The sequence below is a fragment of the Chrysemys picta genome, chromosome 7 (genome assembly GCF_011386835.1).
Source record: "Chrysemys picta bellii isolate R12L10 chromosome 7, ASM1138683v2, whole genome shotgun sequence".
Lineage (NCBI taxonomy): Eukaryota > Metazoa > Chordata > Testudines > Emydidae > Chrysemys > Chrysemys picta.
This window is the reverse complement of record NC_088797.1, coordinates 110,440,352-110,458,297: the sequence shown is the minus strand read 5'-3', so window position 1 is coordinate 110,458,297 and position 17,946 is coordinate 110,440,352. Positions and strand designations below refer to the sequence as shown.

The 17,946-nt window shown below is 41.9% G+C and overlaps 1 protein-coding gene across 35 annotated transcripts in view; it reads left to right on the top strand.

Annotated features, from left to right (window-relative positions):
• The window catches only part of TACC2 (transforming acidic coiled-coil containing protein 2), a 218,333-nt gene that overhangs the window by 90,688 nt on the left and 109,699 nt on the right, over positions 1-17,946 (top strand). For all 35 annotated transcript variants that reach the window (XM_065552306.1, XM_065552304.1, XM_065552290.1 and 32 more), the window contains 2 exons: positions 6,237-6,362; positions 14,328-14,468. In XM_065552306.1, coding sequence (XP_065408378.1) covers positions 6,237-6,362; positions 14,328-14,468 — 267 coding nt within the window. The remainder of the gene's footprint in view (positions 1-6,236; positions 6,363-14,327; positions 14,469-17,946) is intronic.

The window sequence follows — 17,946 nt, the reverse complement described above, 5'->3', positions numbered from 1 at the left end:
AATATAAGCCATGCTCTAAACTTCAGCATTTGTTACAAAAACATGACTCGGTGTATACTAAGGAGAACTAACCTTAGTAGTTGCTGTCCTTCTGCTATAACACTTAAGAGACCTCTCCTAAATGTCCTTGAAGAAGGTATTATAGAGGAAGGAGAATGTTATTTGTCCTTCACTGCTGTTGAGTTAACACTTTTGATTTGTTTATCAGAGTGAGATACTGTCTCCTTTTGACACCAGCACAGAAATGTCTTGTTCTCTCTTAAGCCTGTTGAATAATCTTTATAGGAATCTCAGAGATCATAAAATGTCATTTTCCTTTTTAAAGAATAAAAGTATTTAGGGGTGTGCAGAGTAATTACAGCAGCTTATCTCGCTGTTCTGCCCTCAATTCAATCTTGATATCCTCAAGGGTAACTAATTTGTGGAGTAAACTTCCAAAGAAAGCAAGAGAAGCTAAAATTCTGCACCTATCCTAGAAGGCCTGAGTCAAGCACTTATTGAAACAAAAGGAACATTAAGCAATCTAGGCAGATAGCTGGACTAACTTAGATGGGCTACTGGACCTCTTCCCTTTAAAATGTTGCTAATATGTGGTATACTAATAAGACACTTACAGACATTATATCATTAACCCTCACAACAGCCTTGGCATTGGTGAGTACTGTTGCACATATTTTGTACACAGGTAAGCTGAGGCTCAGAGAGACTGATTGGCCTAATATCAGTCCTGAGTTATATATATGGTATTACTATTAACTCAAGGAGTCTTGTATCCCAGCCCCTGTTCTAACCACTAGACAACATTTCCTTCCTATACCTCTTCTCTAAAAATATGCTGGGCCAACAACACAAACACTGCTCAGTTCTCCCTTTGTAAGTATTTTGTGTTACTCTTCAGCATTTTCCTTAATCACTTCAAGCAGGGCTGGATTTACCATATGTGAAAAACAGGCAGTCACACAGGGCTGCATGATATTAAGAGCAGCAATGGAATATGCAGATAACTGGAGGATAGCAGGACTTGGACACTTACTGGTTTTGCCAGAGCAAACCTGAGCCTGTTATTGACAGACTGCAAAGGGTGCCGTAGCCAACCCTTCTGAATTGAAAGAACATGAAGGGGAAGGAATAAAGGGGAAAGTATTTATCAGCCTGGAGGATTCTCTCTCCTTCTCCCCATAACCTCTTGACTTCAAGATTTTTAAAAACTTTAGTGTAAAATTGTTGTTTAGGGCAGTGATGCCCAACCTTATTACACAGGAGGGCCACATAAACCAAAGCACAACCTAGTGTGGGCCAAACAGATGCTACATATTTTAATAGGATTTAAAGTCACCTGTACTGACATATTTTAAGTTCAGCTTGTTTCATATGTATTTAGATAGGTTGTTTCTAGGTACGGTATTGTCTATTTACACACTTGTGTAAACTAAAATGATGTAAAAGTCACGACAAAATGCTTATGAATCATCCATTAGTGTATTTTCTTGAAGCAGACCCCGGACCTTATGAAATGCTCTGGTGGGTCATGTGCGGCCCACAGGCCATAGGTTGGGCACCCCTGGTTTAGGGTACAGATATTGTGGATAACAATGGGAGACCTGTACATGGATCCAAGACAATATTTAGCCCTAATTTTGTAAGCAAAGCTATATTCATCCCTGACGAGTCAGCTCATTCCTGCTAGCACTCATTGTCACATGTCAGCAAACCACTTAAACCTTGCTTTTACTTATTTAAAAAATAAAAATTTACCTGTGTCAAAATCAGCTGCATTTTTTTTTATTAAAGCAGGACTTGAGTCTCTCAAATAGAAGAAATATCACAGACGCATGCCGTTATTCGCTATTCATTTATATTTAATGCACATCAGGAATTTGGGGCAAACTTCATCTGAGAGACTCATTAGTGACTTTATGTATGTGCCTCCCCAGCAATGATTTGAAAATGCATCTCCTCAAAGCCAAGCAGATACCTTAAGATTAAAACTGTGAAACACTAGAGACCAAGGACACTTGTTGATAGAAGTTTTAGCCGGGTGACATACTGATTGCAAACTGAGCCCTTTGGTCTTTTGACTGAATTTATAGTGTGCTAGCTGCAGCTGTTATTAAGCAGCTGGTTGTTAAACTGTGAAGTATTTTTCCTTTGAAAAATATTTCAGTCATGCTAGCCATAAGCAGAATTTGGAAGTAATTTTTAGTAGATCTCTTTAGTAGATTCCACTCGACCCAGAACTCAGTCAATAGAATGGAAAGAGGCCTTATTGATCACCCTATGCAGAGTTTATGCTGAGATAAAGTTGTCCTGAAAGACTTCTTAGTAGTGTGAGGGACTCGTGGTGGTGGTAATCTGAAAGGGGTGCATTAGGCTAATATGGCTCTGATTTAAAAGAATTTCTGTTGTGGAACTAGATGGAAGGCTTTTTTGGGTTCCCTTTATTATTAGACCAGTGTCCAGTAGAGTGGCTTTGTAATAAACTGCTTCACTACCATCTTTTCTGTTTCAAAAGGGGTTTCAAGACTTGGGGCACGTCTTCACCGGCAGTGCTTTAACGTAGCTTGTGTAGTTGCGGCACAGCGCTGGGAGAGAGATCGCTCTAAAAAAACCCCCACCTCCACAAGGGGAATAGCTCCCAGTGCTGGGAGCGTGGCTCGCAGAGTTGGTGCACTGTCTACACTGGCACTTTGCAGCGCTGAAACTTGCAGTGCTCAGGGGGGTGTTTTTTCACACCCCCTGGCACAGAAAGTTGCAGCACTGTAAAGTGCCAGTGCAGTGAAGCCCTGGGTCTTCTGTTCCTAGGGGGATAGGTGTCTGTTGTTGTTGTCAGAATCAAAGAGATACAAACGACTGAATGAGAATGGAAATGTAATCTGCTTCTTATCTCTACAGTTGGTCCCTCCAGGTTATGGAAGATTAAGGTACATCAGCATGGCAGTGTGAGAAAGCTTTCAGAGCCATGACCTGTGCTGTACTTTTCTGTGTACCTACAGAAGACTATTAGTGACTGTGTTGTCAATAATTGTTATAATACTCAGCACTTACCTAGCTCTTAATACCACAAAGCAGTGTACAAAGGTGAGCTAATTAGTTAAACTTGCACACTTAGTGAATACTTAAAATCCACCAACTTCTTCCCCTTTGAAGGGAGTGTTTCCCAAAAGGGAAGATGCTCCACCTTGTGATTGGGCAAAAGATGAGGTGGTGAGGTTGGATGGGGGACCACACACAGACCTCCCAGTTGTTCTCCAGAGGTTCAGCTTTCATTTGAAAAATAAACAAACCCCTGTTGCCATTGCCAAAGCAAATCTTTAAAATGTAAGGCAAATATAATGAATGAAGACACATCTGCCTGAGTTTGCAAAGAGCCTAAAAGAGGTCTGATGACATTCACTTCAATAGGTGCTAACATGGATACCAATGATGATACTTTAAATGTCAACAATGTTAACTATACTACGGCAAATCAAAGCATGTAAGAAAGGAGAGGAAGTATCATCATATTAAGAAGCTCTGCACCTGCATTTTCCAAGCTAGTGTAGGAATGGGACCCCTTGAACTAACTGGGGGACATAGAGATATAATGTAAGATGTATAGTCCTTTAATAGCCCAGCACTTAGCGGGCTTGTAGCAGAGGTGCAGCTGGTTTCACTTTTCTGGATGGGGCTCAGTTTTTAAAAATGTGTACAACACCGATGTAAGAAATGGCCTATGACCAACTGCAGAGATGACACTCAAGGTCAATATCCATTTTATTAATAAAAAAGATATATCCCCTTTTTCAATAAAGGCAAAGACACTCCCTTCTACCAACTAAACTAGAAAACTTTGGAATCTACAACATCTTGGCAAAACATTTCCTTTCAAGAGCTGATCCCTGAGGTGATGTTAACCTGGAATAATGAGGACCTTTGTTCATCTAGCTTTCTACCATGCATAAAAGTAATATTACACCTTTCAAAAACAGGCAAATGTGGTAAGTTGTCATTTTGAAATTTAGTTCAGCACAATGGGTCAGTTCTGCTCCCCTTGGCATTGGTGTAAGTTGAGGAAGACTCCACTGAAGTTATTGGGGGTTCTCTGTTTACACCAACATGAATGGGTTCAGAATGTGACCATAAGTACAACAGGAAATGAAAAGTAGAAGAAAACACTAGCTCAGTAAGGGACGCAATTGTAAGGACATCCTACACTTTAAAAAAAAAGTTTTACCAATTATTTTTCTCGTATGAGTCTGTTACTTTACATTTTGGTTAAAAATATATGAAAATAATGATATGTTCAGATGGTAACTTTTAGACAGTGCCAATATAATATTGCATCATTACAGTGCAGTTTAACTCCTTGTTGTGTCCTTTTAAACTAAATTGTACTACTGTACAGTATCTTGTTTAGCAGCTAGATCTCAGCTTATCTATGGAAGGAACATTCTACTGGTAAAACATTTGTCAAGTTTGTTTGTTTTTGGTGTGAAATATTAGCATTTGGAATTATATCTGTCCACATGGTCATCTTCCAGCTATTACATGTAGGTTCATACCCTTTTCCTAGCATCAGGTTCTGGCTGAGTCCGCATGCTCGAAGCTTCCATTCACTTGATATCAATGGGAGTAATATGGGCATATTTCAGAGAGCAGAACTGGGTCAGAAATAGGGAGCCCAACTTGAAACTTAGGCTATGTCTACACTCGCACTTTTGTCGGAAAATTTTTTGTCAGTCGGGGGTGTGAAAAAAGCACTCCCATGGCGGACATAACTTTCACCGACAAAAGTGCCAGTGTGGACTGTGCTGTGTTGGCAGGAAATGCTCTCCTGCTGACATAGCTACCGCCGCTCGTTGGGGGTGGCTTAATTATGCCCACAGGAGAGCTCTCTCCTGTTGGCACAGAGCGGCTACACGGGCACCTTACAGCAGTGCAGCTGCTGCGGTACAGCTGTGCCACTGTAAGATCTGTAGTGTAAACACAGCCTTAGGCACTCTTGTTCAGGATTAATTCTCAATACCCAAATGTGGAACTGGAGTCCTCAGTTTACTAAGTATTACTGAGCATCTGCAATTCCCATTAACTTCAATGGGTGTTGGAGCTACTTGGCATCTCCCAAGGTTTGGGTCTTTATGGCTCAGATCCTCAAAGATATTTACCCGAACTCCCATTGATTTCAAATACCTTTTGAGGATCTGGGCAAATTTGACAAAAGGAGTCCACAATAAATTCTGAAGGCGTTGCTCTCTTGTGGTTTGTGGCGGTACAGTGACTCTGGTGACTTCACAGAAATAACTTCCTCAGAGAAGGCTCTTTCCTTATGGATTTGATAATGTGTTTGGTACATAACATGACTTTGATCCATCTGCTCAGCACTTACACACCAGAAAGTATTAATAAGATTTTAGATCCAGATTGTGTCCTGCTGTGCATGGATATACTCGGTGTATATATAGGTATACTTGGTCCTGCCTCAGTGCGACTAGACGACCTCTACAGGTACCTTCCAGCCCAGCCCTACATTTGTATGATTCTGTGATATGCAAGAGGATGTGGGACAATGGCAGAAGGAACCCTCCCATGTTCTGTGCCCCTTTGTTGTAGCCAGGCACAGTCCTGAGGTGACCAGAAAATGAAGTGTGAAGTGACTGGAGTTGCTCTCCCTCTGGCAGCTAATGGAACTGGTAGCAGTGTGGGGAGAGAGTGGGCTTTGTACCCATTGCAAGGATGGCTGGAGCTGCTGCTACAGTGTTCACCCACTGGAAGCTCCAGGTGGAATTCTGGCTGACTCAGTTTCTCCTAGTGCTCCCACTACATCCCAGCCACTCCTCGCCCTTGTGTGTGCAGCTCTGCCTTGTTGGTTTGAAAGAAGTTCTTCTGAATCTCAGCATAAGGAAATCTTGCTATTTCTATTGTCAAACACTAGTTTATTTCCCCATGCATTGTAAGCAAAACTGACATTGTCTCACTATTATGCAATAAGGCAGTCTTTATGCAGGCCAAAGTCCTGTTGACTTCAAACAGGCATGTGCACACACAAAGACTAGACAGTTGAGCCATGCACATCCGTGATTTTAAAAAAGCTCTTTCCCTGCATTAGGTAATGCACATGGAAACATATACGTAAGGTTGCTATAGACTACGTATGCTAAACAATGTCTCCAGATGTAGGGATTAAAAGCAATTGTAATTCTACAAAGACCTCGAACTGTGCCATTTTTCCATATCTCTTTCTTTTTTTTTTTATACAGTTCTCCTGTGCCAGGTGATGTCATAAAATTGGCTTCTTCCACTGATTCTTCCAAACAACTGTTAGCTGATTCTCTGCCTTGTGAAAATGTTGCTGCTCTGGGTGCTGCTGAGTTGACTGCAGCAAGGTACAGTAAGGGTCTCATTACAGTCGTGGTGATGAAGCAACTGAAAACTTCCTTGTGTCATGGAGGGTACTAGCCACTGGTTTTGGGATAGGGGTATGTCTAGTGCATCCAGCCGTTTCAGTGCCTCTTCTTGGCAGTCTGTCACTGAAGCGTGTGTAGAATCTATGGCAGAATTTAAAGCTGCCCCCTCAAATAGAATCTGCAAGGAAAGGTAGCATATTCCTCCCCCAGGAGAGTGAGTCCCCCTGGGGCACAGCAAAGGCTGGTGGCACAGACAGATGCAATTTATACCTTTATTAACTTACACCTTTTTCTCAGCACAAGGTGAGTTGGCCCTTCATGTTTAGACCTTTTCTCCTAATATTTAAATTTGCCAGATTCTTTGCTGGAATTATGCTGATATTAACAAAGTTAGTTATCTGGAGTGGATTGGAAATTCCAGTTTTTATTATATGCTGCTTTTTTAGTGATGTGAGCAGATTACTGTTGCTCTTACCTATATTGTTTGCAGTTGAACTTTCAAGAAAGGAAGGGCTGAGGCATAGAAGTTCATGTTTTAAACTTTCAACAGTAGATGTAGTTTTAGGGTTAAATTTTCTTAAACATCTAAGAAGTGGGCTGTAGTCCACGAAAGCTTATGCTCTAATAAATTTGTTAGTCTCTAAGGTGCCACAAGTACTCCTGTTCTTTTTTAAACATCTAAGTCATTTTCAAAAGTGAATTAGGCCCTAAGGAATATACAGCCAATGAATTTTAGGCTCCTAACTGCCTAATAATTTTGAAAATTGGACTAAGAGCATGCCTATCCAATCCCCCTTGTTCCCTGTCCCCTGTCCCCTATTCACACTCCCGCCCCCAGACAGCTTCCCCCTCCCCCCGCCCCCCCCCCCCCCCCCCCCCGGGACTCCCACGCTTGCCTTGCCTTGCCTTTAGTGTAGACTAGGGGTTAGGCTCCTATATCACATTGACATTTTAAAAATTTAACCCATCTTTTTTTCCCTCTGCTATTTCAAATACTATGTTACTTTAATTCACAATAGGGAGAATTGAGGTTGAAAAGAGGCAAGTTAAACAAAACTCTTCCTAACAACTTAAGGGTAATTAGCATATGTTTTTGGGGAGATAAGGATGAGAAGTTAGTGATTTCTTCCTGCTGTCACTGCAAGGTTTTAATTAATATGCAGATTTCATCGATGGCTCCTTTACAAACGTAATTGGTACTGTTTACACTGATGTAGGTTTCCTCATCATTATAATTCTGAATTTCTACCATAATGATGAGCCTGTTGGAAAGAGAATGAACTGTTAATGAGTTGGAGCTATGAGCTTCTTTCTGACAGCAGAGGAATAAGAAAGGGTTACAACATCAGTTTCAGCAGCATCTACAAATGCTGCCTTTGGGTGGATGTTTAGTTTGTGCCCCTACAGAGACAGTCAGACAGATCTACAGTGCCAACTAGCTATTATTTTAGAAACATTCAGGAAGATCAATCTCCTGTGGTATCTTCATTGTTAGCTTCCTGAAAACCCCATGAACTCCTATAAGTCAGAGGTATGTCTGTCTTCCTCCCATGGATACTAAGTTTAAGGTTAATTGTATCAAATAGAAGAAATGGTTTCATAAGATTTTGACATGGGGGGAGGTACCATTTTTTGATGTTAGATTGATTTTTCTCATTTCTTCCCAGAAGTTACTGCCACAGACTTTTTCATGTTAACGTGATTTAATAGGAGTATTATTGCTTAATACTATAATTATTTGTGATTGCCCCAATCTATGCTGGGTAGCAGTGCAAATTTTCTGCTGAGGAGTACAGTGTGTAGGGATCAGTTTAGTCTGGGCTAGACTTGAGCTCTGTATAATGTCACTGTGGAAGGTGCAAGGATATCAGCAGTGATTCACCACACATTGTTGCAGGAGGTAACAAAATGGCAATTGGGGATAGAAGTATTTAGCATGAAACTAGAAATCCCTTCAATCCATTGTCAAAGTGCATTAAAAGGCAAGTGAGTAATACACTGAGCAATTAGAGGGAACCTGTAACCAGAGAACTTTATTAAACTCAATGTTCTTAAAAAATCACTGCACAGGTTGGTTCTTGTTGAGATTGATTGATAAGAAGAGAAAATAAGAACAATGATGAATTTAGACATGAAAGCCAAGTTATCTTCTTTGTACCTGTGTGCCTGTTATTCTTGGCAACTTTCATTCCCTGGATCAGAAGAAGTGAGGTTTTTTACCCACGAAAGCTTATGCCCAAATAAATTTGTTCGTCTTTAAGGTGCCACCAGACTCCTTGTTGTGTTCATTCCCTGCTATTTGCTAACAATGTATTTGTCTTGCCTGGGCACTTGGCAGTGTCATGGCGATAGATTTGCTATAACTTCTGTGAACGTCACCTCTTCACCTCCTGGAAGAAGAGTGTTCAAGCTCAGTGTGGCTAGAGCTCACTTCTTAAACTCCCATTCCAAACAAACAAAAGTAAGGCAGTAAAAATCTCATACTGGTATAAAACAAACAATATAATTAAAGTTAACAGGATTACTCTGGATTTAAAACTGGTGTAAATAAAATCAGAATCAGGTGCTTCTTGACCAAGGAGGATGTTTAAAACAATGGAGCAAAATGTTCGTTACATTTATCGTTTAGTGGTGACTCAACTTCCAACACCCTCTGTTATGCATAATTTATGCTTGCTTATTTAGCCTAATAAAGCCATGTTACTGCTGTTGCTTTTACAGCATTTTGTATATAATTATTCCACAGTTGCTTTTTGATATTACTTTGAAAAGTTTTTTCAGTGCACATATACACAGTGTCTGCCTCCTATCCCTCATTATTCTGTTCAAAACTTAGTGTATTGCAAGACAGATGGCTCAGTGCTATTCCACTTTAGCGGCAATCAAATCAAATTACAAAGCACCTTTTTGGGTTACTTATATATAGTTGCTTTTGGTTCCATGTGTATGTTTACCCATAAGGGATGTCTTAGAATTCAGATAGAGTGCACTTTGACAGGACAAATAATGAGGCATATAAAGTAGGGGTCAGTTTGTGCTTAATGTGTTCCAGATGGCAGTGTGTAATATGAGATCAGATACTGTCCCTCCATCTGTCCAGTCAAGAAATTATATCTTTGTTTTGGTCCTTGAGGGCAGCATTCTTCCCCACCCTCCTCCAGTGATAACATATTGATCAGAGAGTGCACCACATGGTCTGGTCCATGTAAGCGGGTTTTATTTACCAGACCCATAGAGTAGTGTCTTAACACTAAATAGGTAATGAGTTCACCAACTGTTCTGCCAAGCCATTTCCATTTCAGACATAAAACAGCCCTTCTTCCCCCCGCCCAGTCCACGTAAACATGCTGCACGAGAAAATAGTTTGGCTGTATTTACTAATCCAAGGGCAAACCTTCCCCCCGCTGTGAAATGCAAAAGGTCTTTGTAGCAACAGTGCCACTGTGCATAGGGAAGGAAAGAATTTGGAGAGGTTGTGGAGCGGGCTGGGGAGGTCAGTGACGTCCCCAGAAAGGTACAGAGCCCAGAGAGACAGACCAAGAGATTTGATGCTATGAAGATCCTCTAGTCTTTTCTACCTATGAAAGAGAGCTGCTGCCCTAGCCATTAAATTGGCGTGGCAGCTGCAGACCTGCATCGCTGTTGCTTCACAGCTTGAGGAGGAAAGTTCCTTCCCTCTTGGCGTTTCCCAGCCTCCAGCCCAGTTGCTCAAGCTGAGCAAGGGGAGAATAATGGATACAAAATCCACAGTTAAGTATTTGAAAATATTAAAAGGCAAGTGAGATTGGTGGAGCTCAGCTATGGGAGCTAGGAATTTGGTTGCTCTAAGCCAGGCTATGACTCGCTGTGAGGCCTCAGAAAAAATCAATTAATCTCTCTACCTCAGTTTTCTCATCTGCGAAATAGGGATGTTAGTCAGGGATGTTGTGTCAAATTGAGTTCCTGGTGTGGAAACTGACTCTGCATGTGAATCAGGCAACTGCGAGGGCGTGAAATGTGAGTGACGTTCATTTGTGGTGGTGGTATTAAAATATACTAAGGGCAGCACTGTTATATAGGGAAGTGGGCATGGCCTAACTGCATAATATGCCCGCACAGCAAAGGCCTCTTGGGGATTGTTCCTCACTGCAAGCTGTGCAGGAACAGGGGAATCTAGCAATAGAGGCTGTCAGGGAGTTTTGTTCAAAATTAATTTTTTTTTTTACAAAAAAACCCCAGAGTTTGAAAAATGTTTGTTTTCTGACGAGCTTGGCTCAGTAGGTTAATGATTGTGGAGGCAGGAGTTTAATAAGCTCGGGGAGCTACAGTGGACAGCTGGTGTCTCTGGTGGTGTTTTAGCTAGGCCTAGTGGGCATGCTGCCAATTTGCTTTGAGAATAAAACAGTTTCATACTGAATCATGTTTCAATAATGACTGTTGAGTTCTAACGTCGGCACTGCAAATTTGGCATTGTGAGCTGGTGCAGGTGTTGCCTGAAAGTCAGAGTTGCACCCTGGTCGAACTGGAGGGTTGGGGGAACCTGCTTTACTTTAGATGCTGAAGGTATGTCTGTACTGCAGCTGGGCGTGAGCCATCCAGCCCCCAGGGTAGGCAGACTCGCACTAGCTCCAGCTTCACTCAGGTTAACTTGCTAAATGCAGCAGTGTGTATATTGCAGCACGAGTGACAGCTCAGGCTAGCCGCCCAAGTCCAAGACTGCTCGACTCCCGGGGTCCAAGCTCCCATGGCTCACCCGAGCCGCTGCCCATGCTGCAGTGTCCACACTGTTGTGTTTAGCTTGGTAATTTGAGTGGAGATAGCACAAGTCTGTATACCTAGGCTGGGAGGCTCGCTCCAGGTGCAATGTAGACAGACCCTGAGTTCAGTCACCCTGACATCATTGCTGCACGAGTGCAGCAGCTGGTAATGGCAGACAGGTCTCACTTTGCACAGACCACATTCCCTCTGGCCCGAACCCAACTATGGGTGGTTCAACAAGTTACACAAGCAGTGAATTGCACGCCCATGCTAGCAGCACTTCATCCCACTTCCACGTTCCGAGTGATTATTTTGTCTGTATTGAAATCACTCTGGCATCATTTGCACAACCAAGAAACAGAGCCCAGTATAGTTACCAGGCCCACACGGTCATTGTGGGAATTTAGTCATGTTTTATATAACATTTTGAAAAATGCAAAGTGCTCTCTAAATGTGAAGTGTTTGAAAATTGTTTTTATCAACATGGCTTATGTCATAGCTCATACAAAGTAAACCATCCCTATTAAAAAGCCAGTTCTGGCGGCTAGTTTCCTTTTGAAACACACATTAGAAATGACAGTAGACAAAATACGTTTCCATGGGAAATGTTTCCCTTTTATGTGCAGACTTGAAGGAATGTTGGTGGGAGAGAATCAAAAAGTGTGTGTGTGTGTGTGTGTGTGTGTGTGTGTGTGTGTGTGTGTGTGTGTGTGTGTGTGTGTGAAAGAGAGAGAGAGAGTAGTGTTGTAAGCAGTTCACTGGTGTGCCTTTATTTCAGAATATTCTTGCAGTATTTTGGAGGGTAAACATGTATTAAAAAACACCCCAAAAATCTTATGTATATTTGGTGTGTTCCTGTCTTGACTAGCCTCCTTGTGCATTTGTTTCCTTTTGTGATGCTCTGTTTACACTCCTAACAGATGTTCGATGCTTACTTATTTTTGGCAGTTTATTTTTTGCTTTTAGTATTTTCTTCTAATTTTCGTGTGACCCTATATAGTTACACAAATGCTGTATATATTTGACATTATTACTATATAAGGACAAAGGCAATTTTTAGCTAAGGGAAAAATAGTAAATGAAAAAGGAAATAGCTTGTTTCTTTCAAAATGTGAAACTTACTCCCAGAAGAGATCAAAGTGACTGCAGATCCCACCACTTTAAGACATATACACACATGCACGCATGTCAGGAGACTAGAGAGTCCTATAAGCCACAAAAGCAAGCTCTGCTTACCTAAAGAGAATAGTGTGAAATGATCTGTGTTGTTGCCCATAGCTTTTTACCTGGTTTCTGTCACTTAACTATAACCTGGTCTGGTTTGATCTGTACCAGTAGTTGTTGTCTTACACTGGATGTTTTCCTACAGGAACCATAATTACTTTAAAAAAAATCTTCTGGAGTTTAGTTTTTCTGCATTAGTATAATCATTTGCAGACAAAGGCAGAAAGAGTGTAGTTACTAAACGGTTAAAATTATTAACAGATGGAAGGGAGCCTGTTCTGGAGAGACAGGATGGGTTAGGACAGCACAGCATGTAGCAGAAAGGAAGCCTATGAGTAAAGAGGGCAGGGGATTTTTATTTATTTTACAGCAGCATGTTCTGGCTGGTTGTATTGCTGTTCATTTTATAAAGCCCGACAGCATTCTTTTTAATTTTTGCATTTGGTTAATGGTTTTGTTTTTATGACGCTGCAGATGCATTTGTCTGCTAAATCGTGGTCTTCTCTCTCGTTAGCAGAACCTGCTGTGCGGGTTTTGCACATGCTCTGCTCGTCCCTTCCTGAGTTTTGTAAGTTGAGACATTTGTTGCCAGGTGGGATTTCGTGGAAGCTGTTCTAGTTGAGGAGGAAGGCTGTCTCCCACATATCAGTAGAGCCCTGCAAATCTCTGGATATCTGCTTTATATCTGTGGGTATCCACAGATGCAGATCTCTGCGGATCACGTTTGCGGATCATGGATGGATGCAGATCCAAATTTTATATCAAGAGCCCTGCAAATCTGCAGATACACACTTTATATCCAGGGACGCAGATATCCGCAGACCATGTTTGAGGATAAGATGTGGATACTAATTTTGTATCCACTGAGGGCTATCTATCAGCATTCCAATCACCTTTGCGTACATTCTTTTTGGATGCAAATGCATGTGTTGACCGTGCAGTGGGTGAAAGCCTATTTCTGGAGGCATTACGTATTGGACCGAGTATTTGAAAATATCCCAATCAAAAGCTTCATTCTTTCATGGTTTAAATGCAAGGCTCCCTTCCTCCCCGCCATAGATTAAAAAAAAAAAAAGACCATTTTGAAAAATTGTCCAAATAGAGCTGGACAAAGATTGGCTCCATTATTGCAACACTTACTTTCAAAGGTGTTCACTGTTGTAACGCCACATTCCTGTTCTGATTGCTCGAAAATGGAATAAAGGCAACAGTAATGTTTTGTCTCTGGTGTCATGCCTGTTTCTGCTGTTCTTAAATGTCCATTGTCCTTTTCACTGTACACTATCCTGTGGCTCATCATTTAAAAAACAAAAATAAAAACAAAAGCACCCTGAAAAAATTGCAGCTGTAACTTATCACCAGTATTTTCCTGATATAGTCAGGAGAGGGCACTCCGTTACCAAACTGACTTTCTTGCCATCACCATCATCATTGATACACCCCGGTTGGCTTTTTTAAAAATATATTTTACCTATTCTGAAATTAATGAACTGAAATCTCATATGTATTCTAAACTCAGCACTGTGAAACTTAGCAATATGGTGGCAGTTGCTTGGTATTAAAACAATACCGCAGATCTCTAACCCTAATGTTTTTATAGTGAAAATTCATTTAGTTCTGCAGCATATTGAAAGTTTCAAGAAAGAAAACTTTACTATTGTTTTTTAGGATTGGAAATGATAAACTGCTAAGCTCTCAACCTCTTGGGGGTGTTGTGGGGATTAATTATGGTTTGCAAAGTGATTTGAGATCATTGCATAAAGACACTACATAGAGAACTGCCAAGTAGATAGATAGTAGCTATTAGCTATTTATTTATTCTGGGCTCTATATGTGGGAAAAGAAAACATGGCAGACTCATAACAAATCAGTCTGACAGTAAGCTACTGTCTCAAGGGTAATTTGCAAATGTTGTTGAAAACTTCTTGGCATTGATTACATTTTGCAGAGGTTGTTATTTATAATAATTGAATTGTTTTGCAGCACTTCCCAGCCTGGTAGCTGCAAAGAAGTTGAGAACCCTGTTACATCTGTTCCTGAGGATGCATCCTTGGCTCCTACACCAGCTGATGATGTAGGATCACTTGCTCAAGACAGTGAGGGATTGACAAAGGAAATAAAGAGGTATTGTGTAATGATGTGTTTTATCCAACTTCTGTCTTGGGTGTTCCCTTGGGAGTTTCAGAATACATGCAATAATTTTGACATGTTTGTCCAGATATGAGTGTCTTTTGGAAAGAGGTACTCAACTATCTTGTATTGCTCAGATATGCACTATTCACAAAGGCCAGGAGAGGGAGCTTGGATTGCGTCAGTGGTGGTGGTTCTGATGTTCCATATCCTTTTATATCTAGTGTTAGTGAATTGAGTTACTAAGCCAGATTTTGCATTTTGAAGTTGGATTCAGGAATTGATTTTCTGATGAACAGTGTATGTTCAGGTCCTGGTTGTACTCAGCATCATCTGGCATGAACTAGTAAGATATACCAGTCAGGATCTGGGGTGTAATTCAGTTCAGTGAGAGGTTATGTCACTGCTTCTCCTGTAACCCTGAATGCCTTAAAATGCTCTGCTGGTGGTCCTCCCTGTCTGGATGCTCCTAGCCAGGATACAAGCGTGCACTGAGTGACTTTGTGTTGAGCAACCCTGGTTCAGCAACTCAGACTCCAACTCAGCCTGCTTGTCACACTACAGTCACACTCCGGTCTACACCAGCCTTGGTTACTACTAGCCAAGTGACCCTCACCCCCACCCTAGTGCTGATTTTCCCCCAAACCATCTACCCTGAATTGTCGAGCCCCCTCCTGGAACTGTCAGAGGAGTAATAAGATCCATTGCTCTTTTAAAGAGAGAAAAACATGGCAACTTATTGCTTTGCCCGGAGTTACTTTAAATCTCTTTAAATAAACCCAGTACTGGGTTTGACTTGTGATTTAAAAAAAAAAAAGTTTATTTAATCCAAAAAGAGAGGTTTTAAGTGAGTACAAGTATAAGGGATGAAGCCAGCAATGGTTACAAACAAATACAAGTGAAAAATGCTTTCTAGTGACTAAGACTTAACAAGACTACAGTCTTGGATCAAGGTGAAATTCTGACCAGGCATCCTCCCAGCAAGATGGCTGACCACCCGTTGATCAGGATCGCCCACAGAGTCCGAAGTGCTTGGGTCCTTTGCCTTCTTAGGGAAGGATCACTTAGGGTTCTTTGCCCCTCTCTTTTATAGTCCAGTGAACTTTTGAAATGTAGCCTTCTCAAAGTTCAGTGGTCCTGCTGTGAGGGAAGATATCATGGAGTCTGATGGAGAAGGTTCGATGGCTTCTTCGCTGGTGCTTTCTACAGTGCAAATTGATCTGTCCCTGCAGCCTCTGATAGGCCAATGAGTGACCACTTGATTGTGACTGCCAATTGTCTGTGATTGCACCTGGATGGAGACACCTTCTGTCTGGAAAAAACCTGCTTACTCACTCCTCAGAAGTGACTGGTTGAAACACAGTAACATCATACAGAGCGAATTCCTAACTTCATATATAACATTAGCACATGTATTTTACGATGATCTTAACTGGTGTTATTAGCTGTCATGTGATACTTGTACAAAATATGTCTTGAGAGGTGTTATTGCAGGAGTGTGTAAATACAGGGGTGCATAGGGTCACAATACTACAGCTATTGTCAGCGAAGGAGGAATTTAGCTCTACACATAGGAGAAACCCCTGATATTGGTTTCATGGAAGAAATGTCAGTTTATCCCCATTTCCAGGTGAAAATAGTCCTCCTTAAATGTTCCCAAGCTGACCAAAGACATTTGCATAAACTATGCACTAGTATTTGACAGACGGTCTGTGGCATTTTTGTCTCAGACCATCTATAAGCTGAATCCTCCCACCTCAACTCTAATAAATATGAGACATGCCCTTGGATATCCGTGTTAGGTGCATTAAGTAACACCAATCAAGAGACGTGCAACAGCAGTGTGGGAGTGAAGGCATGCTCATATTAGGACATCTGTTAATGGAAAAACCACAACACAACTGAGAATATAAAGTGGACACACCCTGGAGAATATCTTCCTCCATCCACAGATTTAGATTGGCAGTTTGTGATGAGTACCATATGAATTATGAGAAACCACATACATCAGTATACAGAAATGTCAAAAGATGCAGCTGTCAGCAGGAAAATTCTCTGAATCGCAGATGAAAATGACTGCGCATTATCACTGCAATATTCACACCTCACTGATGAATGGAATAGGGACAGGAACCAGTGTGTATGCCACAGTATAGCAAACACCATTCACGGTACTAATATTCTGGGACATGTAGCATGTGTCAGTCAACTGTCTTCAGCGATGGATTAGGGCTTATCTACACTTGCAAGTGTCTGCGCAGTATAGCAGCTTTTTGCGCTGAAACTGCAGACGTGTACACGCTGCCAAGCCACTTTGTGCACAGAAACCCACTTCAGTGAGAGTCCTAAGGCTATTTGCGCAGAGGCTCCAGCGCTCTATTGCCAGGGTAGACACTTGATTGCTTTCTGTGCTGTAATTGGCCTCCGGAGCTGTCCCATAATGCCTCAAGTGACCGCTCTGCTCATTGTTTTGAACTCGGCTGCCCAGGAGACATGCGCCCCTCCCCTTTCAAAGCTCCGTTTCTGACAGCCCTTGCGAGCTGTGCTGATCTGCTCCAGGACACAAAGCAAACCATTAATGTGGAATGCTGGTGCTGTTGAACACAGAAGCAGGTGTCTGTGTGCATGTGTGTGTCTGAGAGAGAGATTGCTGTGCAGAGAGCCCAGGGAGGAAGGTGGGGGCTGATGTAGGGGTTTCCCTCCCCCTGCCTTAGGACTGCCACTGTCTGAACTTACAAGACAGCCTGCTGACACACTCACTCTCCCCCAAAATACACTCTCTCTCTCCCCCACTCCATACGCACACACACTCCCTGTCACACTCTCTCCCTCCTCCTCACTTCAGTTGACAAGCAGCTGGCAATGTAGTAGGATGCCCATGGAACAATGGGATTGGGAAACCTGACTCATGTGACGCTGTGCCTGCCCCATGAGGCATTGCGAACCCTTCCCAAAGCACCCTGCAGCCATAGCTCCCACAATGCACCGCTCTCTTTGCCATTGCAAGAGCTGCTAATATGGATGTGCTCCAGCATCACAAGTAGCACAGTGTGGACACGTAACAGCGGTTTAATTCCGGCGTTTTAATAAAAGTGGTATAACTTGTGGCGCAGAAACTTGCCAGTGTAGACATACCCGTAGTGTTTGAAGCTAATTGTCTGCTCCTGGTGTAAAGCTGACATTGCTGCACTTGAGCAGTGATGGGTGATGATTGTTCCTATTGTTGTGATTTTCCCCTTTAGTTTTTTTTTTTAAGGTGTGTTTGTTCCATTTATGTGTGTGTGTGTGAGTGATCATTTCTGCTATTTGTCTTAAACTGTGTCCATTGATCTGAACGTGAAGATTCGACCTGCAGTAGCATATGGGTAGGATGGGCCTTCTCTTTAATGATGATCCACCATGATACTGTATTGGACCACTTTTTTTCTTTTGAACCTCTTAAGACACAAACCTCCGAAAGTTGAGGGAAAGA